Genomic DNA, 26,999 nt, shown 5'->3' on the forward strand with positions numbered 1-26,999 from the left:
TGGATAGGAATGATAAGTAAGTTAGTTTTTAACTGTTATATGGATTCTTACTTATTCTTATAAAACTGCGCCATGTTGTGGCCTATACCATGTGCTTAGCATTTATGATTATTTTCTGCCCAGCTAAGACTCATCAAAAAACAGGTAGGTCATAAAATTAGGGGGAAAAAAGCTTCTTTTTTTTTTTTTCACACTTTGGAAGGACTTCTAAAATATGAAATTTTTTAGGGGTAAGCAAGAAGTAGAGAAAAATGTGACCTAAGTTATGAATAGCAGCACAAAATATGTAAACCAGAACAGGACTTTCACATTTCATTACACAATTGGACACATAATTCAGTTTTATCTGCTTATATGTAATACAAAGTTCCCATTAGGGGAAGTTCCTATTAGGGACAGTTTCCTGTTTTTCCCCTCCCTACCTTCTAGTTAGGCCCGCTTTGTAAAATCCTCCAGGACCCACCTACCAAGTTACAAAATCACCCACATTTTCATCAAGCTCTCCTTTTTTTCTCATTTATTTTCAACAAGCTCTCTCTTAGTCTTATGCTACTCAAAGGTCAGGGCCAAGGGTACAGCTGCATCATCTATGTCCTGCACAGAGGTGCCCAGTTGGGGGGCAAATGAAGGACAGAATATACTTCAAATGCCAAAGGAAGGAGCACCTTTTATTATTCCTCTTTTAATGAGGGTTTCTTTTTTAATTTGCACAAAGGGGCCATCTGTGTTAGCAATGGCTGAGACACACACCTCACTCCTTCGACCTGCTGCACCTCTTGCTTAATTGCTTTTATCTCCTTCTCGCCTTCCCTCCCCGCCAAAAAAAATGCTACCTCCTCTATAAATACAGATACAGAGCTGGGACTAAATCCTCAGAAGAGGAAGTAAATATGCTGTGGTTAATACGCATTATGCGTATCCTGTTAATATGAAAGTTTTCATAGCCAGGGTACGATTACATATGGTGACAGATAAGTGGTAGTTCACAATGATGTTCAAATTACTGATAAATTCAAAATATTCTAAAAGAAAGATAGTACTACTTGGGTGAATAAGCATGCTTTCTCCCTCCCCGTGTGTTTATTAGTTATCTAGAGTACACCTTCTCTGGTCTCCAAGAAATAAAAACTTCGGTTAAACTTGTCTTTTCCACAATGCAGTAACTTTAACCCAGATACATTTTTCTCCTGTAGAATCTTTACAACTTCTAGTCTTTTTTGTAAATGTAATTTAGTATTGTCTTTCTGATGAAGTGTCATAAGGTCTAAGTGATGAGAAAGACAGTGTGAGGAAGATAATAAGGTAAAGCTGTCAAATGACCTAGCTCATCCATTTTGCTTGGTCTGTGTCATCTTTTAAATTGTTTTCCAGAAAAGTCAGCATTTTATAAAGTACGACAGGTTGTGCTACCCACAAGGCAAATATCAGACTATGCTGAAATTACTAGTTAATTATTGATAATTTTCAGAAAATAAAAATAGCAAAAGTGATTCCTTGGGAACAAAGAAAAGGATTTTCTAAAAATTTCCTTAGGATTGTATTATCTCATTTTATGAGCTCGTACTTAGCATGATTTTATTTTAATGCTTTAAAGTGGATATTCTTTTTTTTTAACCAGAAAATACACCTTTGACATACAATTAAAAATATATATGTGATTTATATCATCTTTCTGTGTTACCTCCAATTCTACCAATTCTATACCAAATAGGAAAAAGAAATGGAATTTTGAGAAGTCTGAAATGATAAAAGAAAAGATTACTTAATGGCAGACTGCATTTTAACTGATATGCTTTTGCTTCTGGTTTATTGTTACAATAAAACAAGATCATATAAAGCATTACTTTTTAATGCTAGAAAAACAGGAGCAAAATAAATCAAGGAAATAATATCTGCACTTCATTATTTCTTGCTTTACAAACATTAAACTATATAAAAAATTAAAAATGCTATTTTATATTCAACTGCTTCTAATTTGTCATAGAAACTACACAATAGAAGAACAAACGTGTTTCCTTTTGTTTTAATAATCAGCTGCACTAAGGCTAAGTCTATACGAGCAAAATTATTAGAATATTTCAGCAAGTACTTAATAACTCAAGTAAAAAAGAGAACCACATTTGCTGTAACTATCAGACTATGTTAGGCAATACTGAGGGAGCGGATTCTGATTGTTCATTTACATGCCTCAGTGTTTGGTTTTATTCTTTTAGTATAAACCTAAAAGAAATAAAGAGGAGAATTATCCTCTTGCCGAGTCCTATTTCTGCCTTGGACTGATGAGTTATAATGATGACATTACATATCTCACTTAACAAATGGATGTGGACAGTGAAGGTGAAGAGCAAGCACCATGTCCTTTGGATTAAAAAAAAACAAAAAAAAAAAACCAAAAAAAAAAAAAACAAACAAAACTCTGTCCCAAACAGTTTTTCTTCAAATTAGGTCAGTGCCATTGGTGGCAAGCTCACTCAATTTTTATGTTTAAAGCTAAGTGTAAGTCACCTCCGGTAGGAGAAGTACATGTATTTTCATGTGGTAGGTAGTGGCTGTTCCACCCTGGATGCCTTAAATAAATTTGCCTAACGCTGTGACCAACTCAGGGGGAACACGGTAGTGAGCGGGATCATCTTCCTTGCCCCAGGCAGATTGGCCTCCAGAGACTGCATCCTTGCTACTCTCTTGCTCTTCTATCTTCCCAATCTTTTTGGCCAATGAGAGCACAGGACAGAAAATAGGAAGAGAGTGCGAAACTTATCCTATGGTCCTTCCTTGCTGGGTCCCAGTTTGGCAGTGGCTGGGTTGCAGGCCACAGCTCCACATTGTGGAGTCGACTGGGGCTCCATCTCATGACCGTGAGGATCATGACCTGAGCCAAAACCAAGAGTCGGACGCCTAACCGACGGAGCCACCCAGGTGCCCATCGGGTTGACCATTAAGTAGCACTAGGTAAAGGACTCAACCCAGAAATGCTTATGGAATGTGAGAAGAAACAATACAATGTTCCTGCCTAATTCTCCCTGGTTGAGTCAGTGTATATAAAGAAACTCAATGCTGGCTGATTCAGGAAATGGAAGTTGGGGGAAGGTGGTGGTGGTGGAGGAGGAACGAGAGACAAGTCGTAGTACCGGTGACCACCTTTCCTCACCATACAAAATAAGTTCACTTGGAGTGTCTGACCATGGAAAGGAAATAATGAAAATAATACAAGTTCAGAAGATTTGCCTGGAAGTGGAATGACATCAAGACAAAGGTTTACCAGGTGGTGGTATAAACATTACAAAATGAAATCATATAATTTTATTAGTCTAAATTCAGATTAAAAAATAGTATTTCATTTATTTGGCAGAACAAAGTACTCTTCTTTGATCTTGACATAAATGGGAAACAGTAATTTAGATACACTGTATTGAGATTTCAAATGGCTTTAAATAGGCTCATTATCAATATGTTTAAAACCTTTAAAAATGAGCTCCCAACATCTAACTGAAATGCTTAGGTATTTAGATTGAGTAATATCTACTTCAACAAATTGAAGCATGCAATATGTTTTGAATAATTGCTAATTTATGCTAAGGTAACAACTGTGTAATATAACTGAAATCTATGTTAATAGAAGATAAGGAAATCCCTTCCAGCTATTTCTATTACAAACAGCAGGCTGCAATTTTCACCTTCTTCCTTGTGTAAAATATGACTTTAGATGCTTGTGGAAGCATTTGCTGTTAATTTCTGAAAATCAATAATTAGCAGTTCTCAACACTACGCAATAAAAATAACACAAAGACGAGAAAAAGCACATCTCGCATAAATGACATACATTCCACTTGGACTAGCTGCATTATTTATGCTTTCCTAGTGGACGATTGATGACCATGGACTAGCTAAGCACTGCAGTAATTACAAGGATAAAAGATAAACCTAAATTAAAGATTTATTCACTCATCAAAATTAAATGTGTGTCATTAATTTTCTTGATACTAATTTCTATATAGAAACTTCTTTATTCACTGATTCTTTGCAATGCAAGTCTCACTGCTGTGAGTGAGGAACACAACACACAAACAGACACATCTGAAACTACACTCTTATTAGTTTTAGGGATTATAACATTTTTCTTGTTCCCAAACGATTCTTTAAGCTTAAAAGAATACCTAATGTGTCTTTCCACTCCCATAGTTTAAAATGTAGGGAGTTTCTTCCTATTTTATTTTACTTTAGTATTTTATTTTATTTTTCTTTCTTTTTTATTTTGGCATTTGAATTTGCTGACATTTTTAAGTCAGTAAAACTTCCAGTAATTATAGGGCGAAAATGAAGATGGTTTTAAGAAATCTTTATCAGCCATTTTTTGGATCATTTGTTGCAATCACATCTCAGAATAAAAGCCCAGGAGAAAAACCGTGAACATCCCCCACATGAAAACTATCAGGCATCATGGCCTTATAAATGGGCAACATTGTGCTACAACTCACTCGCGATCCACAAGGTGGGTGTTGCTATCCCTTGTCAGACAGAAGAAAGGAGTCAGATATGGGGGAAGGAAAAGACAAGGGATAACAAATTCACAGAAGGAATAAGCAATGACCAGACGGCCATCAGTGTCGTCACTACAAATACCTTCATTTACATCATTAGGATGAAAAGTGGATTAATATTTTCCTTATAAATTTTATGAGTTCATCTTCTTTTAGAAAAGCCAGCACTGTAACTGTTTTAGTTAAAGACACGTCTGTCTTGTGGTTCTTGACAGCCTTATCATGTCAGGTTTCTATAGTAGCAGGAATGGTTCAGCAAGAAAACAAAGTGAAAACTGAAGGAATCTATCCTACTTCCTTTGGGCATATTCTCACTAAAGCAGATCCAAAGGAATGCTTTGCTATCCCTGTCAGATCAAAGAAAGAGATAAACGCAGAAAATATAATCTAAGAAGACCAAGAAATATTAGTAACAAAAATTAGACTTAAAATGCCACACTTTTATAACTACTGGTAATATTAAAATTTAGTATTTAGTGTTTTAATATTTCCAGCATAGATAAATGTGTATACATGCATTAATAAATCAATATTGCATGACCCATATGTTCTAATAGTTTGCCAGCAAAATAGTCTTTTGTGGTAGGCTTTTGTATATACCTCCCACTGTCGAAGAGAAACCATTTAAGTCATTTTTCAGTTTGGCAGCATCGACTGCACATATGATGATACAGAGAAATGAATTATTAAAAGAAAAGTTCTTCCAAGATACATTTAATTATGCTTTTAGGTAATAACCAATATCTGTGTAGTGCTTTATGGTTTACAAAGTGTTTTCCCATATCTTTTCTGATATGATAATATCAGAAATACAGACTTAGGTATCATTTCTGCTATCATTTTCTAGGTGGGAAAACCAAGAGACGTTAAAGTAAAGTGACTCACTTAATGTCTCATATTGTAACGACTGGATGTGATAAAACCTATTATCTGACTTCCACCTTTCCATCATCTTTTATTGCCTCTTACATACCATATAATCATACTTTAAGGCAGACAGGCTTGAGTAAGTATACCCACGATCGGAAGAGTGATCCATTTTAGAAACACTTTTAGGATGAAACGTTTTTCACTCATTATAAGAGTATAGTATATAAAAAAAGAATGTGACATTTAATTTGTAATCTCTACTAACCAACTATTGACTATGCCATAATCCCCTAGTGCCTTTGGAACTCTTAAGACTGACAAAACAAGTTTTTCTGGAAAGTGGTTAAAATAAACAATGAATAAAATGGCTGAGAAAGAGTTTCTTTCTTTCTTTCTTTCTTTCTTGAGAGAAAGAGAGAGAGAGCATGGGCAAGTGAGGGGAGGGTCAGAAGGAGAGAGAGAATCTGAAGCAGGCTCCACACCCAGTGCTGAGCCCAACTGGGGCTTCATCTCCATACCCTGAGATCATGATGGAGCCAAAATCAAGAATTGAACACTTAGCCAACTGAGCCACCCAGGTATCTCACTGAGAAAGATTTCTTAAAACCATCTTAAAATTTCCCTTATAATTCCTGGAAGTTTTACTGAGTTGAGAGTTTTAAGAAATTCAAAAGCACAAACAAAATAGAAAAACCTTGCAGGTTAAATTAGTGAAATGGGAATACACATCAGTTGTCCCTCATTTTTAAGAATAATTTTGAAAGTAAGAAGAATATCACTTCTAAAACTAGTATTAGTAAATACTGTTTTTAAAAAATTCCTAGAAATTAATGGGATTAAAGCAACCCCGATTTGAGAATCAGGAGATTCTCACCCAAAGCTGACTCTGGCGCTACACAGACAGATGTCCTTGGAAAAATTACTTAATTAGAGTGTTGGCCTAGATTAATGGTTTTTAACTGGGGATGTATATGAAATGCCTGGAAAGGTTTTTGTTTTTCAAAATAAACCTGCTTGAACCCTCTCCCTGGATATCCTGAGATGCCTACGGGATGGGGAGACGGACAGTGGATACGGAGTTAGATGGGGTTAGATGGATATGGCAGGTGTAACTGAAAATAGTCAAGAGGTTGGGGATATAGAAGAAATTCAGTCAAAAGCTTGAAACTTGGTGATAGGTACATGGAAGTTCATCACACCATTCTCTCTCCTTTTATAGGAGAGGCAGAAAAGCTTTCCAGATCTTCTTATACACCTTTAGTAGGCAGTGCTTCTTAAACTTTAATGTCTCAGACAAGTCCCTGCGGATCTCCTTAAATGCATGTTCCGATTTATTAGGTTGGAAAGGCCTGAGAGTCTGAAGTTCTCACAAGTCCCAGGTGATGGTGTTACTATTGGTTTATGGACCATATTTGAGTAGAAAAGAATTAGAACACCATGGGACCAGATAATTACTAATTAGAATATTCTATTTCCTTAGTAGGTCATAGGATGGATGGAGTTCCGTGGCCATAATTTGGTAAGTAAAAATATAAAGCAAATCACATCATTTTTATTAATGTGTAAAATTAATTTTACATAGAGCTTAAAATTACTGCTCAAATAGTTGAGCTCATCTATGAAATAATGTGTCTAGAAGATTATGATGTAAGCCAAGACTTAAGACAATTTAAATAATATCTAATATCCAACAGATCTAGTGTTTACATATTAAGAAAAGCTTTGTACCAGAACCGTTCTGTCATGTTTCCGCCCAGAGGCTGTCATGATAAAGTTTATTATCAGTTACTGCTTTACAAGTATAAAATAAGTTAAGCTGTCATATTTTTCTCAGGCAAAGATCCTAAGTTGTCAAAGAATGTCAATTTTAAATCTGACATAGAGAAGAAAATTATCTGTTATTCTGACCTCTAATTTCTTGACATTTTAATGCCATAATTGCTGTGGTTAGTGCTGCTTCATGAGTTCACCTGTCAAGGAAGAATGAATCAATAACCTTAAGCCATTTCTCAAATTTTAGCCCTGACTTCAAAGCTCAAAGTTATACACAGATTATAGGAGATACATATATTTTTTTCACAAGAGACATACTGATATTCATATATTAAATATTTACTGTTTAAATCAGTGTTTAATTTAAGCATCCAAAAAATCACCTTCCTTAGGCTAGTTGGAGTTCAGTATAAGATAACTATAACCTTCCTAAGGTTTTATCTACATGAAATGTAATGATCTTAGTATTTAAAAGATACAAAGACAAACATTATCAATAAAGGAATTTCATTAAGCTAGATAAGAGGGCTAACATTTTGAACACTGCTTTTTCCAAGAGTTTGTGTCCAACCATTTAGGTAGGTATCAACTTTCACAAGTCATGGTACCATAGCACAGTCCTCTGGGATCTCAACAGTGATGTTTTCATAAAAGGTGCTGTGCCTTCCGGAGGGCCCCCTCACTGGGAAAATGTATATGTTAAGGGGATGTAAATGGTTACCAAATAATGAATATACTGCACTTCATTCCACATTATCTACATTATCTACAGAGTTCTATTGGGTGACAGTAGATGCTAAACACTTTTCAGGTTGGCAAACATATGTCATGTATTATTCCTTCTTTATAGAGAAAGCACTTGATGTAGAGGGAGATCAAACATCTTGGCCAACACTAGACAGCTTACAGATTTTAGGTGGGTTCCCATCTATGTGGATTCTTAAATGATAGTGCAGTACTTTTTTTTTTCCCCACAGAATCTCAGTTTTAATTACTAATATGGTAAGAATGAAGAGCTATATCTCAGTGCAGGACGTTTTTGAGAGTATGTTAGGTTTCTGGGGTAGAGGAGATAAGTGTGGGCAGTGGGGAGAAGGACAGTTAACTCATGTCCCTTGTTACAATTTAATCTGCTGTGGCTACAATGTAATAAGCATTTCTTAGCAGTCTTAAGGAGATAAAGTATCTTCCTAAGCAGTCTTGAGTTGACAAAGGTCCACACGGTCAGAGCAAATGTCTCTCTGTGCTGGTGTGTGCTTGGGGCTCTGCCGGCTGGCCGAAGAAAGGTAACCATGTTCCATGTATGTGCTCCCTAAGGAAGTATTCTGAGAACAGATATCAGAGTTTTTGGGTCAGGGAGACAGGCGAGGAGCTGGGGTGGAAGGATGTATCTATCACAGAATGCCTCTGGAAGTTTCTCTAGTGGAACCTCCATATTCAGCAATTATGTGCTCAGAATAAGAATGCTAGAAGGAGAGAGTCCTGAACTCAGGCCACCTAGGGCTTGGCAACTGGCCTCACTATGAGGAAATCAGGAGCAGTAACATATTGTTCAGACCATCTTTATAATAAGCGAACATCATGGCTGAACCACTCCCATCCAATAAAAACTTTTTAAAAATTATACATTTTCATGTAGTATTTCATTGGGAAGTCCTATAATTTGATAAGTAAGGCCCATGCATATTTTTTCCCCCACTGTCCAAAGCAAGGGTGTGAAATTTTACAGAAGCAGGTATTTTTATAGAATTCAAATAATAAACACAATATCTATGTAAAAAAAGTCTCAATTCTAATTCCATTTTCTTTTTATTCCCATTTATCATTTTACTCTCATATAAATATTAAAAACCTGCATATGTCTGTCAACTGTAATGCTGTCTTGCACTTTCATTACATACAGTATGCTTAAAAATTATATTTTCCCCAAGAGGATTAATTGCAACTTTCTTTACAAGGACAGAACTCTATATTGGATAAAGAGGTATGATCAGCTATTCAGGAGTAAAAAGGTTTACGGTATTTAAAAGTCAAAAACCAATTTGGAGGTGGTCTTGGGATAAAAGGATAAGCTTACTCCAATTGTTTTTTTTTTTCTCTGATTCTAAAGGTATGGTTCTAAAAGGAGAATATATAATTTGTAAGGTGTTTACAGAACTGGGCAAAGGTGTATTGTGAAAAAAGTAATTAAGCTCAGAATTATCTTCTATAAAATAATCTGATTACAGTTTGTACAGGGGTTACTAAATCAGGCGAGTGTAATGGTTTGCAGAGAAAATCCCCTTTTCACCCATGAACTTCATAATGTCTGTCTTCTCTCTCATTCATTCATTCTGCATCTCTGTTCCCTTCTTCCATCTTCAGGCACAATCCATTTCCCCACACGCACAACATGATATAACACTGCACCTACTAACATGCTTACAATGTGTACTCTGACTATTTAGCCCTAAGAGTCCAATGAGCACCGATCTCAAGTCTCTCTCCTCTCTTCTTCCCTGCTTGAAGCCAAACAAATGGAGCCATTTTATATTGTAGAGGTATGTAAGAAACAAGTTTGTGGATGTAGATTTTTCTTGTAGAGCTTTACTTCCCAAATCTACAAGTTTTCCACTTCTAAAATTAAAAGTAAAAAAATAAAACAAGCATTCCACTGATGGGAAATGTAGACACGATTGCTTGTTTTGCACACAGCAGAAGGCCACTATCGGGGGAATGGAGGCTGGGACGTGGCTTCCTAGCAGCGACACTTACCCAGCAGCTGTTGCTCCTTTAGTTTTTCACCTATCTGAAGTCATTTTGTGCAGTGTGGAAGTGATTGAAGTCATATTTTATATGAATATTTTCACTAAAAATACTTACGCGCATAGTAGAGCACATAATTCCCAACTGTTAGCTATAAACTTTCAGGGTAAGAACATACAGGAATAAAAATAATCTACCCTCATTTATTTTATTGATGTGTTTTGGAGAACATTCTGGAATAAAATACTATACCCTCATCTATTTTATCAGTGCATTTTTTGAGCATTCTGTCTGAAAGTCTGTAATTTTGCTTTTATTAAGAAAATACATACTAGCAGCTTATTTTAATGTGAACAATTCTTATTCAAATATTTAACTAGGTTTCATTAATAACACGCACAGAGCATTAAGCATTTTAATGAAGATGCTGAAATAAAACAAGTAAAATAGGAATATTGAAGTGCATTACATGTGTCTATAATTCAAAAGAGAAGAACACAGTGGTCTCATTACTTGGTTTTGACATATAATACTCATTTTCCTACATTTGTCAAACCCTGAAATTTATGTTTTATAAAAATTTGTGTTGAAGGAAATTTATAGAGAAAGAGATGGAAAGCCAAATTTGTGTCTGAGAGATGACAGAAACTTTTGGAATAATATGGGACTTAACACCTACCTCCCTGAGCACAGGGTCCGTGATGCTATCCAGGTTCACAGAGCCTTCATAGGTTAAGTAGTGAAAAACATTCAGAGCACGGACGGCTTCTGGTCCTCGCTGCTTGTAGCCAAATATAAGGTCAATCCACTGATGGAGTTGGCAAGAAACAAATTCACTTTCCAGGGCCTGCAATGAATGAGTCAAGAAAGATATAAGAGACTGTACAAACTTAGCAAATCTCCCTTTTTCTTAATTTGAAATACTCTATATAAAGAAGTACCATATGCTCTTTGCATTACATATATAACATATATATTTTATCTGCATGTATTAGATGTCCAGTTCCTAGAAATGGTAAAATAATACAACACAGACCTGAATGAAAATGTTCTCTTTCAAAATGCTTAACTTTCTTGTGGCTCCATTATGTATAGGACACGATTTTTAACATTAAATAGATTTCTTAAAAAGACACATTCATGTTTACAACAAAACTAACTTGAAGTACCTGTTTTAATTTTACAGTAATTTCATTTCTCATTTTTAAATAATTTCATTAGAAACTTTAATATACACTTATTTTCCTGCCTAAAGTCTTCAAATGTAATGCTAACACTACTAAAAGGGGATGCCTTCTCTTGGCTACAAATGAACTCTTGTTTTACACAGTCTAGGAATCACCGGGCAATTTTACATGTTGGCTAGCTAGTAGGAAATGAATGCAAATTACTGACAGTCAATGACCAGACTAAGCTTCTGTAAAGAGTCAGAAAAAAAAGGCAGCCTTTTCATTGCCTAAGAAACATCATAGCTTCCTGGAGGTATCCTGACATGTGGGCACGGAGTTCTGTTCATACCTGTGGCATGAGCAGTGTTGATCACTTTATGGCTCTCTATGCCTCTCACTTACTGCATCCACTTGTCATCAATTTCTTATTGATTTTAAGAGCACAATGATTTCAGCAACATGAACAAAAGCTATAGAGATAGCTTCTTAAATTTCAACTAAGTGTAGCATATTAAGCAATTTTCTAAATTACAGCTGTAACTAAATATGTGAATGAAGTCATTCTCTGGCTTCATGACCCTGATTTCTAAGGCGTTGACACCAATTTGGAATAACTTAATTAATAAATGATTTCTTAAATCAGCCCTCTGATAATTTCATTTGATTTTTTAATCTACAGAATGTCTGAATGATACTTTGTAACTTTTCCTGTGATCACATTTTACTAGTAATTTTATCTCCCTCAACTTCTTGATTGACTTCTTTCAAAAGTTTTGGTATTTTACTTATACCAATTATTGTGGATGTTTCTCATTCAGAAATATAACAGACTTTATTAAAGGTAGTTTCTGTACTAAAACTAAACATAATTCTATATTCTCTATCTTAGTGGTATTGATATAACAGTTCAGACTAGAATATAGGGAAGAAGACTAAGATATAAGAATGAGGTTGGTTAAAATTCTGTATCTGTTATGTCAATACTGTTGATTTGGTCGATGTATATAAATGATTCTATACATGCAGTGTAACTAGTTGGTAAAGAAAAAATCAGTCTAATTATTTAGTAATGTTTTCAGTCCTTAGTACAATAAATGAAAGGACAAAAACAAAAAAAATATGGAGTAGCTATTGTCCAAATGTATTCATGGGAATTCAAAATAGTGAAGTCAGATATGCTACTTAAAGAAGATTTTAGGGGCACCTGGGTGGCTCAGTCGGTTGGGTGACCAACTCTTGGTTTTGGCTCAGGCCATGATCTCATGGGTTATGAGATCTAGCCCTGCCAAGGGCGACCTGTTCACCAAGGAGCTGGCTTGAAGATTCTCTCCTTTCACCCTCTCCCCACTTGTGGGCATGCTCTCTTCCAGATACATAAATAAATCTTTAAAAAAATAAATAAAGGATGATTTTACCAACACGATCACATAATCAGTAAAGTAGCAACCATTTCAAATAAATTTTATTGGTACCACTAAACATATTTGGAAAGTATTGATGAAACTTAATATTATTCTGTTACAGTAAAATAATTATTGACTAAAAGGCCAAATGTAGTTGTGAGAAGTAGAGGGAATAATGATTTTCACTAATCTGAATTTTAATAATTGATTTGTTCTCTCTTACCTCCATCTACTACTTTCACTTCCCTTCTCCAACAGAAGCAGTATCTGTAATATGTTTGATGTTTCTCCTTTTGTTTGCCTGTGTTTTTATAAAATATTACTCCTTATATGTACGTATACATATTATGCATGTCTTTTTGATTCATAGAAATGATACAGGTTACAGATTTCACTTAGTTTCTTACTGTTTCCACACAGCATTGCTTTTGAAGATCAGCCCCGGTCCCTGTGTGTATACGAAGTCCATTGTGCACAGAGCTGCCCCCAGCAATGAGCACTAGACTGTCTCTAACTCCCTCAGACACAATGCTGGGATGAATGTCCTCTCTTGCATCTCATTTTGGATCTTGGTGAGAATTTCTTTGGGACTCATCATCTGGAGCATGACTGCTATGTCACTGTAGTGGATGTGTACAGACTTAAGGACCCAGCAGTCAGTAGGGCTCAGCTGCTCTACAGGATGGCTGCCCCTGCCTCCACTCCCTCCAGCAGTGCATATAAGGTTCTATATGTCCACACCCCCAACAACTCTTAGTATTATCCAGGTCTCTAATTTAGCCACTCTAAGAGATATGAAACAGTATCTCATTGTTTTAATTTGCAGTTCTCTGATTAATAAGGAATTTGACATCTTTTTAATATAGCCATTTGGGCTTCCTCTTCTGTAAACTTCTTGTTCACATCCTTTACTCATCATTTTATGGAGGGTCCTGCCTTCGTGTTGTTACTTTGCAGAAGTTCGTTATATATTTTAGGTAATAGTTCCTTGTTGGTTTAAAACATTGCAAATACATCCTCCAAATGTCACATGTCTATGAACTTCATCCATGTTGTTCTTTGTTAAATAGAAATTCTTAATTTTGAGTTAATCAAAATTTTTTCTCCTTATTTTTATGCTCTTGGGATTTTGTTTTGAAATTACAAAGATAACTTTCTATAATTTTGATGTATTGGCTTTACATTTATGGTTTTACTCTCCAAATCTTGATCTTTAGTAGACCTAGAGTCTACTTTCACTCGTATGTGGTATTAAATAGGGATCCAGGGGGTGCCTGGGTGGCTCAGTGGGTTAAAGTCTCTGCCTTCGGCCCGGGTCATGATACCAGGGTCCTGGGATCGAGCCCCGCATCGGGCTCTCTGCTCAGCGGGGAGCCTGCTTCCTCCTCTCTCTGTCTCTGCCTGCCTCTCTGCCTACTTGTGATCTTTGTCTGTCAAATAAATAAATAAAATCTTTAAAAAAAAATAGGGATCCAGTATTATTTTTGTTTATGTAGAAGTCTATTAAACAAACACACCTTTCCTCAGTGGTATGCCATCTTTAGTGTGTGTATATTTGAAACAAAGATATAAAACTGCTAGGGTTTACAGATATGATAATCTACCTAGAAAAAGCAATACAATCAGCAGCCAAATTATTAGAACTAATACAAGGGTTGCAAGGTACCTTTTTCTTTCTTTCATTCCTTTCTTCCATCCCTCCTTCCTTCCTTCCTTTCTCTTTTCCCCATCCATCCATCCATCCATCCATTTGGATATGTATGAGTCTCTAGGTCTTTCCACTCTTTTTATTTCTTTTATCTTAGTTATCTTTATTTCTCATGTATCTTTACATTTGGTGGATTTCTTTTTTTTTCAGTCAATGCAGCTATTTCTGGACCTTTATTCTTCCCTATAACTTTTATAATAAGTATACATAGATACATCATAATTGTTTTTGGGAGTCCAATAAACTTATGGATTAATTTGGGAAAATGGATGTTAGGTTTTCCCATCCAAGGTCCTAGAATGTCTCTCTACTAATACAGATTATTTTCTATGTTAAAAATTAGTATTTTCGGGGCGCCTGGGTGGCTCAGTGGGTTAAAGCCTCTGCCTTCGGCTCGGGTTATGATCCCGGGGTCCTGGGATCGAGCCCTGCATCGGGCTCTTTGCTCGGCGGGGAGCCTGCTTTCTCCTCTCTCTCTGCCTACTTGTAACCTCTGTCTGTCAAATAAATAAGTAAAATCTTTAAAAAAAAAAATTAGTATTTTCTTGGGATGCCTGGGTGGCCCAGTCATTAAGCGTCTGCCTTTGGCTCAGGTCATGATCCCAGCGTCCTGGGATGGAGCCCTACATCAGGCTCCCTGTATGGCAGGAAGCCTGCTTCTCCCTCTCCCACTTCCCCAGCTTGTGTTCCCCCTCTCGCTGTCTCTTCTCTCTGAAAAATAAACAAATCAATCTTTTAAAAAATTAGTATTTTCTCCATAAACGATGTGGGAATTCTTGGTTAAATTAATTCCCAGACAGTCCCTAAGTTTTGATGTAATTACAACATTTCTAAAATTAATTTCATATTTGGTTACTAATGATGTAAAAAAATGCCATTGATTTCTTTAAGGTGATTTTGCTTCTCGCAAGTCTTATTAGTTATAATAACAATTTATTTATTTTTTTCTTACAGAATTGTTCTTAACTTTGACGACTACATTAAACAATAGTGGTGATATGAAGCATCTTAGACTTTTTCCTAATCTTAACAATTAGTCTTTTTGTAACACACATATATACACACAAATTTCATACATGTTACACACACACACACACACTTACACATTACATTATATATACACACTCATGAATATTATATACATACATATATGTGTATATATGTGTACATATGTATATGTATGTATAATTGTACACATATGTATATATGTGTGTGTATATATATATATATAAAATTTGGGGGTTAGATAATATTTAACTACTTTTGGAATCAAGATCACACTAACCTCATGGATGGCTTGTCATGTTTTCTGCAACTACTTTCTAAGAAATGACTTTATTATCTCTTAAATATTTGGGAGAATTTATGTGTAAAATAATATGGCCTTCAATAATTTGGGGTTGGGAAGATTTTACCATTTACATTTCTTTAAGGCTTTTAAGTCTCTATTTCTTTTGGTGCCAATTTCAACATTCTCTATATTTTTCTCAGTATTTATTTCATCTCAGTTTAAAAAGTTATTAGTTCATACTTGTTTACAACAATCTTTAATTCAATTTAAAAAATCTCTAAGTCTATAGTTATTTATCCTACCCTAGTCTATATGTTAGACAGGCAGCAGAGTGAATCACTGAACAATTAATTGTTTAAATAATTTTGCCCCAGGTTTCTTGGGGTGATTATAAAAATTAAATGACAAAGAAACAATAAGATAGCAGATTCAACAGATAATGTCTTCTAGATTGCCTGTCTTGCTAGTCACTATGGGGAGAGAAAAGAAAATCCAGTTAGAACATCTAAAAGTCAACGCTGGTTCTAAATCAAATGCATACCTGAGAAGTGAATTTTAGATATCCAGTGAGGAAAGCATAAAGACCTATCTCAAGCTAAAGGCTGACACTGAAGCTTAACTATATTCTAACCAGTATCAGTCTGTTACTAAATACATGTTATCTGCTTATTTGTTCTTTACAGAAGTATGTTTTCTCATACAAACCCACTTTGGACTCTGAAACAAGATTTTATTGCAAATACTTACAATGGAAAAATATAAAGAAATACTTGATTACTAAGCTATTAGGGTTATAATGGTCTTAATAGCTTTCTTTACCCTCTACTTGCATATCTAAAAGCAGAAGCAATTGTTTTAAGCCTAGATAAACCAATTCCCAATCCATAATTCTACCCTGGGGATCTGGGAGGAAGGAAATAAAGAGTGAGATTTAAACCAGAGAGGATACCTCTTAGATGGATAATAGTTACCTAATTCTAATTTCCATGTTGTCTCATGGGTATTCTGGAGATAAGTTTAGGATAAAGCATTTCCGAACTTACGAAAAAGAAACTAGGCTAGGGGTATAAACTCTAAGGAAAGAAAATTTATTTCTCCTGAATTCTTTTTATTTAGGAATAATGAATTTCCATCTCCTCTTCTAGACTAGAGCAAGAATATTTCCAAGACTTTTCTCTTCTGGTCTCAAAAATTTGCTTTTGATATTGAAAAAATTCTCTAAAGAGAGTTGCATGTAGTCAAGGGGACAACCAGAAATCATAGCATGACTTCTGTAGAGAGACTTAAATTATTCTGGACTTGATTTCTTTTTTTTTTTTTTTTTAAAGATTTTATTTGTTTATTTGACAGAGATCACAAGTAGGCAGAGAGGCAGGCAGAGAGAGAGGGAAGCAGGCTCCCTGCTGAGCAGAAGCCCATGTGAGGCTTGATCCCAGGACCCTTGGATCATGACCTGAGCCGAAGGCAGAGGCTTTAACCCACTGAGCTACCCAGGCGCACTGGGCTTGATTACTTACAGGATGTTTAACCCAGGGGATTCTTCTCCAGTCCCACTAGCCCTACCCTGGTCTTAGCTCTCATTGCTCTCTGCATGGGCAACTCCAATACATCTCAACCTCTCTCTCTAATCCAACCCATCTTGCACCCTGGTGGGGGAACAGACTTCTGAAACCATCACACTCACATTGTCCTCCTCTATTTCAAATATCCTAAGGTTCCTCCAAGCAAAACACATTAGGGTAAACTTTACCTGACCCCTAAGGCCTTTTCAAACTTTGCTCCCACCTTCCCCCACTAGTTCTTAGGACTTCCGGATATACCTCCTTGGTTCTAAGGAGCACAGACAATTCACAGTTACCAGCACAGAGCAGCTCATACAACCCTTGAGTCTCTGTTGCTCCTTTATCCCCTTTGAAAGCATTTCATCCTCCCGCTTCTTTTTCAGGTCTTACCCATCCTTCCTACTCAACTGCAAGGTTTGTTTCCTGAGTTCTCCAGCTCACACTCTATGAATTCTTCTATGAATTTCTATGACACTTGAAAGCCGTACCCTCCTGTTTAATGGAGTAAGATAATGTATACACATTTACTTGTGAAAATCAATTTGCATATAAATTGGAAAGTGCTATACAAACAAATGGGGTTATTACCAATTAGCACTTGTTTCAAACTGGCAACACTGTATCCTCAATTAGAATATAAGCGTTTTGAAGATAGGGATCATATCTAATGCTTCTTTTCCATTTGTCATAGCTCTTAACCGAGTATTAAATAATAAATATTTAATAAATATTATTGGTTAATTAATTAAGCAATGGGAAAGATATGTTGGTAACAAGAAGGAAGAAATGTCAGGAGTGGGAAAGAAGCTCATTCATTCATTCAGGGAATATTGAGTGAGCATCTGTTTTGCCCTGACACTATTCTAGACTTTAGGGTTATGACAGTAAATAAAAGAAACCAAGATCCCTGCTCAGCAGTGTTTACACTGTAGTGGGGGGAAATCGACACAACCCCAGATAATTAGTTAGCTATAGAGTGTGTCAGAAAGTGGTTAAGTGCTAAACAAAAAAGAGTAAGGTAGGAAAGAGAGTTAAGGAGTATGTATGGATGGATGGGGAGGGGACTGTTAATTTGGCGGAGGTGGTCAGAGAAGGCTTCTTTGTGTTTGTGACAATTAAGGACCACAATGAGGAAAGGAACTACAAAGATATCTGGGGGAAGAGGATTTCAAACTGAGGCAAACAGCCATTCATTCATTCATTCATTCAACCCTAATCCATTCATTATGAAGCATATATTATGTGCTAGATAGTTATTTTAGGCACGGAGATACTATGATAACCAAGACAAAAGCTCAGATCTCTAGGAGCATGCCCCATTGAAATGCAAATAAACAAGGTGAAATACTCTAATCTTTCTCCAGCCCCAAATTACTGTCTACCTCAGAAACTAGCCTCGGAGAATATACAGATGAATAAGGATTCCATGTCCTCAAAAATATCAGTCTAGTGGGAGATAAGCATGGCAGCTTGGGCTTTTCCTGGGCTCAAACTCTAAGCTGACAATAGGCACTAAACACCCAACCCCATCCCATTTCTAGCAGAAATTACTAAATATAATGATGCATCTCCACTGCTTTATCCATCACCACTCTACACACTTGTCCCCTACCACTGACTTGCCTGTATAAGACTAGAGAAATCTGAGAGAAAATGGTCACAGCTAGGAAGCTACTGAGAAAGGTTATTGGCTTGAACTTTGTTATTTTTTTAAAATTATTTTTCTTTTAAAAATTTTTTTTTATTTAAATTCAATTTAGTTAACATACACTGCATTATTAATTTCAGGGACAGAACTTAGTGATTCGCCAGTTGCATCTAACAGCCAGTGCTCATCACATCATGTGCCCTTCTTAATGCCCATCCCCCAGTTACCCCACCCCCACACCCACGTCCCCTCCAGCAACCCTCAGTTTCTTCCCCATAGTTAAGAGTCTCTGTGGTTTGTCTCCCACTCTGTTTTCATCTTATTTTATTTTTTCTTCCCTTCCCCTATGTTCATCTGTTTTGTTTCTTAAATTCCACACAGGAGTGAAATCCCATGGTATCTGTCTGACTGACTTATGTTGCTTAGCATTATACCCTCTAGCTCCACCCACGTTGTTGCAAATGGCAAGATTTCATTCTTTTTTGATGGCCGAGTAATATTCATTGATTAACTTCTTACTAACTTCACTGCTACCACCCTGGTCCAAGCCACCATCATCTCTCATAAAACCTGCTATCAGATATGCCTGATTCTACCCTGTGCCTCAACAGTTCATAACTACACCGTAGCCAGAAGGATCCTTTCAAAATAAAGCAGGATCATGGCATGCTTCTGCTGCAACACTACGATGACTCTCTATTTCACTCAGAGTAAAAATGCAAAGAGCTTACGATGGCCTTCAAGGCCTTCTGTGATCTGGCCTCATTGCTGTTCAGTCTTCTATTAGGTGCCCCCTGCTCACTCCACCCCAGCTCCCTGCCTTGCTTGGGAAGCACATCCCTGCCACAGGACCTTTGCTCCAGATGGTCCTTTTGCCTGCAATCATCTCTCCCCAAGAGAGTCACTTGGTCCACTCTCTCACCTCCTCCCAGTCTCACCTCCTACTAGTCTTTAATGCAAATCTCACTTCCACAGTGAGGGGATCCTGGCCACAGACTCTTGTATTCCCGACCCCCTTACCTTTCACTACTTCTTTTTTTCCACAGTATTGATTAATTTCTAATATACTACATATTTTACTTATTTATTATTTTACTGTCTGTTTGATCAAAAGTAAGCTCTATGAGCAGAGGGATCTTTGTATGTTTCACCCATCTACTCCAAACATATGAAACAGCATCTGGAACACTCAATAATTACCTGTTGAATGAATGGATTATAGCACCTATCAGTGTTTGCTGGCACTGATGTGTACTTGTCAATGTTCCTACTAGAGTGTGAGCTCCTGAGGGCCACTCATTGTGTTGCTCATGCTTGGGTTTTCAGAGCCCCGACCAGTGTGAACTGTGTACCAGGCCCTTCATGACTGGGATAAAAGAAGGAATTTCTTTACTTGAGTTTTCTTTCGAGTGGAATCCATGTTCAAGTCTTCTTTGTGTCTTCCATAATGCCTTCCTCAGAGATGGTTCAAAGATTTGTGGAATAAATAAATCCTTGGTTTCAGAGATAAGGAGGACCCTGAAGCTCCACTATATTAAGGGGGTTTTAATATAGTGTGTCCAAGAGGTTGCAGCTGGCCCGTGGCAGAGCAGGCACGTAAGCACAAGAGCTCTGTTTCAGGAATTTGAGTTTGCCGCAGAACACTTTCACAAGTTCTCATTTCCTGAAAATTCTTTTCAGGGCAGGGTGTGCTTTTTAGTATAAAGATATACCCCAAATGCAAATTGTCACCTATTGAAAAGAGACTTTTTCTTTAAAATATGAAAATCATATAAAGGATGTGATATAGCAAAAGCAAAACCACATTCGGTTCTGCTTTCTCTGCCTCAGTGCCCTGTGCTCTGCTCTGCAGATGGAGACTGTTCTACATTTGGTCCAGGAGCACCAGGGATCTGCTGGGCTGAGGGCCGGATGAGATTATCAGAGCACATCCGTGAAAGGCCTTTTTCTAAAACAAATTTTAAAAAAGGGCAGATTATGATTGATGAACCCAGCATTAGGGTAATGTTATCAGAGATACTTTCTCTTTCTGTCCTTTGTGGAGAGGTCAGATTATAATCACATTAGAACCGAACACAGTGCTTTATTAATGTTTCATGAGTGAGTCGGCTGCAATCAGCCTAGCTGGGTGTGGGTAAATTAAACCAATTTTTGATGTATGAACTCAATGCACTTAGAATTTATTGAAATGTCTACTCAACGTGTCCATATCACTTTTCCTGTTTTTCTAATGAGATCAAATTTTGGATTTCACGGTTCTTCAGTAAAACACAGTCCTTGTCCCTGTAAAACACAGTCCTTGTCCCTGTATTTACAAAGTATAAACAACTGTAATTAATTATATATACTATTTCCCATAACTAGAAAATCAATTAAGCAAAAAAAAGTACATCCTTAAAAACCAAAGTACTGTCTCATTTTTAAAAATAAGAGAAGGAAATTAAGTTGTATACATACGCAAGTTTCTACAAAATGCATCAAATACCTTTTCAGCTGCTGCCATAATATAATAAAACTGATTTATCATCAGTGATATCATCCCTTTTTATAGTATTACTTTTGTCTTCTTTGCCTTGAATTTCTTAATGACAGCTTGAAAGAAGAAGGAGGGAATGCACACGGATATAGAATACTAATCCATACAAAGAGATGGATGTTTTTTACCACTGTGAATGTCATTTCTTTGGGATATATGACATTTTCATTTTACACTTTAGGCTCATTACAAAGAACTCCTTCAAGTAACTGAAGATAATCCCAGCCCAAATTATACATATACTAGAGTACATTTTCTCTAAACCCATTTCCTAAGAACTAAATCCTATATGAGCTACCCAGCTGGTACAAAGTTAGAAACTTTCAATGTTATAAAACAATTTGAAAGACGGAAGGTTGCATTCATGGAATTTGTGGAAAATTTAAACCCTTCTGCACCTATATCTGTTACTCAGGCTTTGTATATTTGAGAAATAGTCATCAAATAATGATTCCTTCAGTAGAAAAAAACAGAGAGAGAGGCACATGACTGATTAAGTTTCCTAGTGTTGACACAGGGGCCTTGACATGAATTCTGCATGACATCAGTGTGATCATTTCCTATCAGAATGACCCAAAAACTGACCAGAAGTTGGAGCAAAGGGTCCTGTGAAGGACAACTGTGGGCTACGGAAAGCAGTGCAGGGGACACTGAGGGAGGACGGCAGCTGCGGAGACACACAGCTACTCTTCAGGAGATGGCCTTTGAGAGCGTGGCTACCTAGCACTGTTCTCAGGGGCGGCACCTCCCACTGCCTCTTCGCTGGAATTCTGATGCAACCAAGAATGGTGGCTACAGATGCAGAACCTTGTTGATACCAAGGCAGCCTTCCCTTCCCATTCTGCAGGAACCTTTCAAGGAAAACCCAGGCAAAGACGACAGGAAGAATAAACACCTCTCAAGCCACCCAGTCTGTGCTACAGGCACTGCCTACATATGGTCGATTTAACCTGGCCCTGCACCCTGTTGCTGCAGAGAAGCAAGATGGTGGCACTTTGATTTTTTTTCCAGTAGGCAGAATTTTGTGTAAAGCCTTTCATTCCATGGAGTAAAGATTTAGTTAAAGTCTTCACTGACTCATGAATGTCGATGAGATGACAGGAATTTGGTTTAAGACAGAGAAAACCCCCATGCCTTGTTTCTTTCATTTCTTCACAAAAACAAGCTGGAACTTGTTATTATAATAAAAATGTAACACATAATATGTAATATGTATGTAATTATACATGTAATATATAAATAAGCATGTTATATGTCAATTACACCTCAATTAAAAAAAGAACTACAAATAAGTACGATGCATTTCTGAAAATGTTTTATGGTATTTTCTGAAAAGCACAAGTATTTATGTCTCATATTTCAGTCAGTTATAAAATTTACTTCTTCTGAATACATGAGAGCAAATCTTTGAGGACAGTTAATTCACCACATCATACGCAATCTTTAAGTTCCTAGTATACTATATGTACTTGGCTTGACAACACACTTGACTTGATAAATCCGTATTTGCAGTGACAGTAAATAGTGAGATTTATTTTAAAGAAGCACTGCATTTTGTCTTAAAGTTTGCTCAGCAGCACTTGTGCTGATAGAAAGACAAGATACAGGAAGTATATAAACAGAAGTCAGGTAATTATCAGTCACGTGATAGTAACTGGTAAGGTTAGTATCAGGAGTAAATTATTTCTTATATTTTATTTACATGCAATAGAGGTACTCTGGGCAACTACAAATATGATTTATTACTGGAAAGTATTCATGAATTTTCTTCTTTCTTAAAGTAAGAGGGAAGATCTATTTTAGAGTTTAACTTGTCTTTACAGTGGCACAATCATTTCTCAGGCTGTATCTTTCAATGAATAATTGGCCAAATTCTCTTAAGACTCAAATATTATGAAATCATTTGGTGCAAATCAGGTATTTCTAAGGAAAACAGATTAAAAAAAATCTTACATGGTGATCATATGAACAATTCAGTTAAATAACTTGAAACTCAATTGTAAGTCTCAGTCAGAACTCAATGTTTGGTGGTCATCCATGCACAGAAATAAAGAGTATACAGATAACAACTAGGTTTATTCCAAAGTTCCTTGTGGTATTTTGGAACAGATATTGCAATGGAAACAGCATTCATCTAATCTGCTTTGGTTCTCAAGTCGATCTGTAAAGCCACATTTAATTCAAAATACAAGTAGAGTTTTAGAGACCATAAGTGGGTCTAGGGGATATTACATTCAGAGTTCCAATTTGCAATGCCAGGTATGATAAGTTAAAAAAAAAAAAAAAAAAGCACTTAGGTTAAGACCTTGGATGAGCCGCTTGGCCTTTTTGGGTCTCAGTTTCCTTACTTAAATAAAGGTCTGTGAAAACTCTAAAATCCTGTGTGTGGTTCTAAAGTTTGCCTTTCCTCCGTCTGCAGAGTTAAGGATAACCTTCTCCTCACAACTGCTGGGCAGTGGAACCTAGGGCTTCCTTAGCTCTAAGCAGAGGTCTTACCAGGTAGGAAGGGAGCCTTACAGGGTAAGGGTTGGAGGAGAAAGAGGTAGAAATGGGATCCCAGAGAGTCAGGTCTCTATGGCCATGGGGGCGGGAACATTCTGCTGGTTTTGGGTCAGTTCTCACTTGTTTCTTTTCTTCAGCTGACCCCAAGGTACTGGTTTCCTGTTAGAAGACATGTTTCCCTTCCTTCTCCTTTCCCTTTTCTCTTTCCACAGCTCCTTAAGTCACCATTTTATCCTGGACACTGCAGATAAGAACACTGCCACTTTGACAAGTAGGTGATAGATACCTGGCAAGATGACTGACCTCACTGGGTTTCAGGATAATTCCTAGAAGACTTTTTTGAGGATGAAAAATAGTGTCCCTGAATACTGTGCCTGAAGCTCTAGCATAGTATCTGAAGAAGAATAAACACTCAAAAATGGCATAGGTTACACAGATCATCACTGCCATTATTGTATCTTGGTTAACCTTCATACTGAGGTGAGTTAGGGCCATCACTGGGGTACAGGGTGAGTTGACTAAGACTGGGGTATATACCTCCTGATTTGCAGCAGTTATGAGCAGTAAGTCTTGGAATGAGGACAGCAGAGAAAACAAACATGAGCAGCTACCCCAGGGAAGTATGGAGAATGTACTAGCAAAATCATATAGCTGTAAGGATGGGTATAAACTAGGTATGCCCTATAATATCAATCCACTTACTAAAGGTGGAATTTTGTTAATTCATGTATCAATGTTTCAGAACTTCACTGCTCAACTGGACCTTATCACACAATGACCAGTGAAACCTGAACAGAAGATATGGTCATTCCATCAAAGCTACAATGTTTCCATTTTCTTCAGGGCCCCAGTTAGCACTTGACTGACTCAAATTTATCATAAGGCTTTGATACATTTGATTAACTGGTTTTGTGGACTGGAGAGGATTTTAAGCAACACATTCTACATTCTAATCAGTATGGCTTAAAGAGAAGTGTGTGGATAGCTGCCAATTTCAAGAAGAAAACAGAAAAAGAATACATACAGAAGTCTAGCCTTCATAGAATAATAATGGGTATTCATAATAATAAAGAGAAGTTTCCTCTTTTATGTAAGAGGATAGGGAACCAAGTAGTATAAAGTTTAGAAAAGTAACAAACATCCAAAAAAGTTTTCACTTAGCTATAAAAATCTAGAAACTTCCTTTATGTAGAATGTTTATTTAGTTGGATTATATTACTAACCATCATATTAGATAAATGAAGCCTTATGATTTTTCTGCAAATTTAGTCAAGTGTATATGGTCTTTTTTATTTAGTTTATATGAGTACTAATTACCTGATGGCTTCTTATCCATAATAATTATCTTTCCCTATATTCACAAAATTCTGTATTTGATGCTGTCTTGGGGATTTGCTTTTAGAAGCACAACTGCCTTTTCTTTTTTCAATTAGGCATACTATTAACAAAATTATTAATTCTGGGGGCACATGAACTTCTTTCACTAATAAGGAACACAAAGGTTGTATCTATAATGAATCACTAGTTAATGTTTCATTAATATATATGTAAAAGTGTTCTAGCATCTAAAAAGCACAATTAAGAGACACTCAACATCACGAGTCACTAGAAAAATGGAAATTAAACTATAATGAGATTTTACTTCATATCCACTAGAATGGTTATAATTAAAAAAAAAAACAAACAGGCAATGACAAGTGTTGGTGAAGATACAGGGGAACTGAAAGAGTCATCCTTAGTAGGAATGTAAGATGGTACAATCACTTTGCAAAATAGGTAATTTCTTAAAAAGTTAAACATAAATTTACCATGACTCAATAATTCTACTGTAGGTATATACCCCAAAACAATGAAAACCTATGTCCACAATTGAGACTGGTATGTGAATGTTCATAGCAGCATTATTTGTAACGGCTAAAAAGTGGAAACCTACGTGTTCAACAACTGATGAATGGGTCAACAAAATAATGGCCTATCCATCCATGGGCTACCATTACAAAAAAGAGCCAAGTACGGATATGTGCTACAACATGGATTAATCTCAGAAACTATGCTAAGTGAAAGAAGTCAAACACAGAAGAACACATATCATACAGATTTGGTTCTGTAAAATGTCCGGAAAAGGCAAGCCTATGGAGATAGAAAGTTGACTAGTGGTTGCCTGGGCTGGAGGTGGGCATGGGGAGTGACTTCAAATAGGCATATCATCTTTCTGGAATGACAGAAATTTTCTAAAATTAGACTGTGGTGATGGTCACACAACTCTGTAAATTAACTAAAAGTCATTAAATTGTACATCAAAAGCAAATGAATTTTATGGTAATGATTTAAAAAAATTTATAAGGTGGGGCGCCTGGGTGGCTCAGTGGGTTAAAGCCTCTGCCTTCGGCTCGGGTCATGATCCCAGGGTCCTGGGATCAAGCCCCACATCGGGCTCTCTGCTCAACAGGGAGCCTGCATCCCCCATCTCTCTCTCTGCTTGCCTCTCTGCCTACTTGTGATCTCTGTCTGTCAAATAAATAAATAAAATCTTTAAAAAAATTTATAAGGTATCTTTTCATATTTTATAGATGAGAAACGTGAGGACCAGAGATGCGCCACAATTTACCCAGAGCAATGAAGCTAGTAAAGGGCATTGTGGTAATGGTTGTACAATTCTGTGGATAAATGAAAACCCTTTTATTTATTTATTTTTTACTTTATATGGGTGAACTGTATGGTGAATTATATCCGTGTGACATATGTGAATTCTGTGTCTTACCAAAAAAATGGACTAAGGAATATGAGAACTCCATCGTAAATGTGGACTTTATTTGGATTCTGATTCAAATAAATTGGGTGTAAAAACAAAATAAAATATATTTACAGGACAGTTGGAAAAAATTGGGAGTGAGCGAACAGATTTATTTTGAGTCACTGACTTTCTTAATTCCTCAATTTACTAAGAATAATAGTATACTAGGAGGTTGTTTGGCAAACTGGTTTATTTCCATATACCATAACAACACTGAGATTAAAATCTCCTGAAATATGGATAAAATATATCAAAATCTATAAAATACCCACATGCAAACATTCTATTTACACATTTTTTTATCTGAACACCTAGATATCTGCCAGATATCTGTCACACAGATTTAAAAAGTAATGACATTTTTCAATTTAAGAATGTTTGCTGATGGGTGTTCTCTTAAAGACAAGTATATGAGATATATATATATATATATATGTATATATATATATTTTTTTTTTCT

General features: G+C 36.4%; 1 protein-coding gene across 1 annotated transcript in view; it reads right to left on the minus strand.

Moving 5' to 3' along the window:
• LOC308339566 (neurobeachin-like) overlaps positions 1-26,999 on the minus strand; it is a 304,645-nt gene that overhangs the window by 30,252 nt on the left and 247,394 nt on the right. The window contains exon 14 of the mRNA XM_080798361.1: positions 10,606-10,773. Coding sequence (XP_080654487.1) covers positions 10,606-10,773 — 168 coding nt within the window. The remainder of the gene's footprint in view (positions 1-10,605; positions 10,774-26,999) is intronic.

Source organism: Martes martes (genome assembly GCF_963455335.1).
Source record: "Martes martes genome assembly, chromosome: 3".
Classification (NCBI taxonomy): domain Eukaryota; kingdom Metazoa; phylum Chordata; class Mammalia; order Carnivora; family Mustelidae; genus Martes; species Martes martes.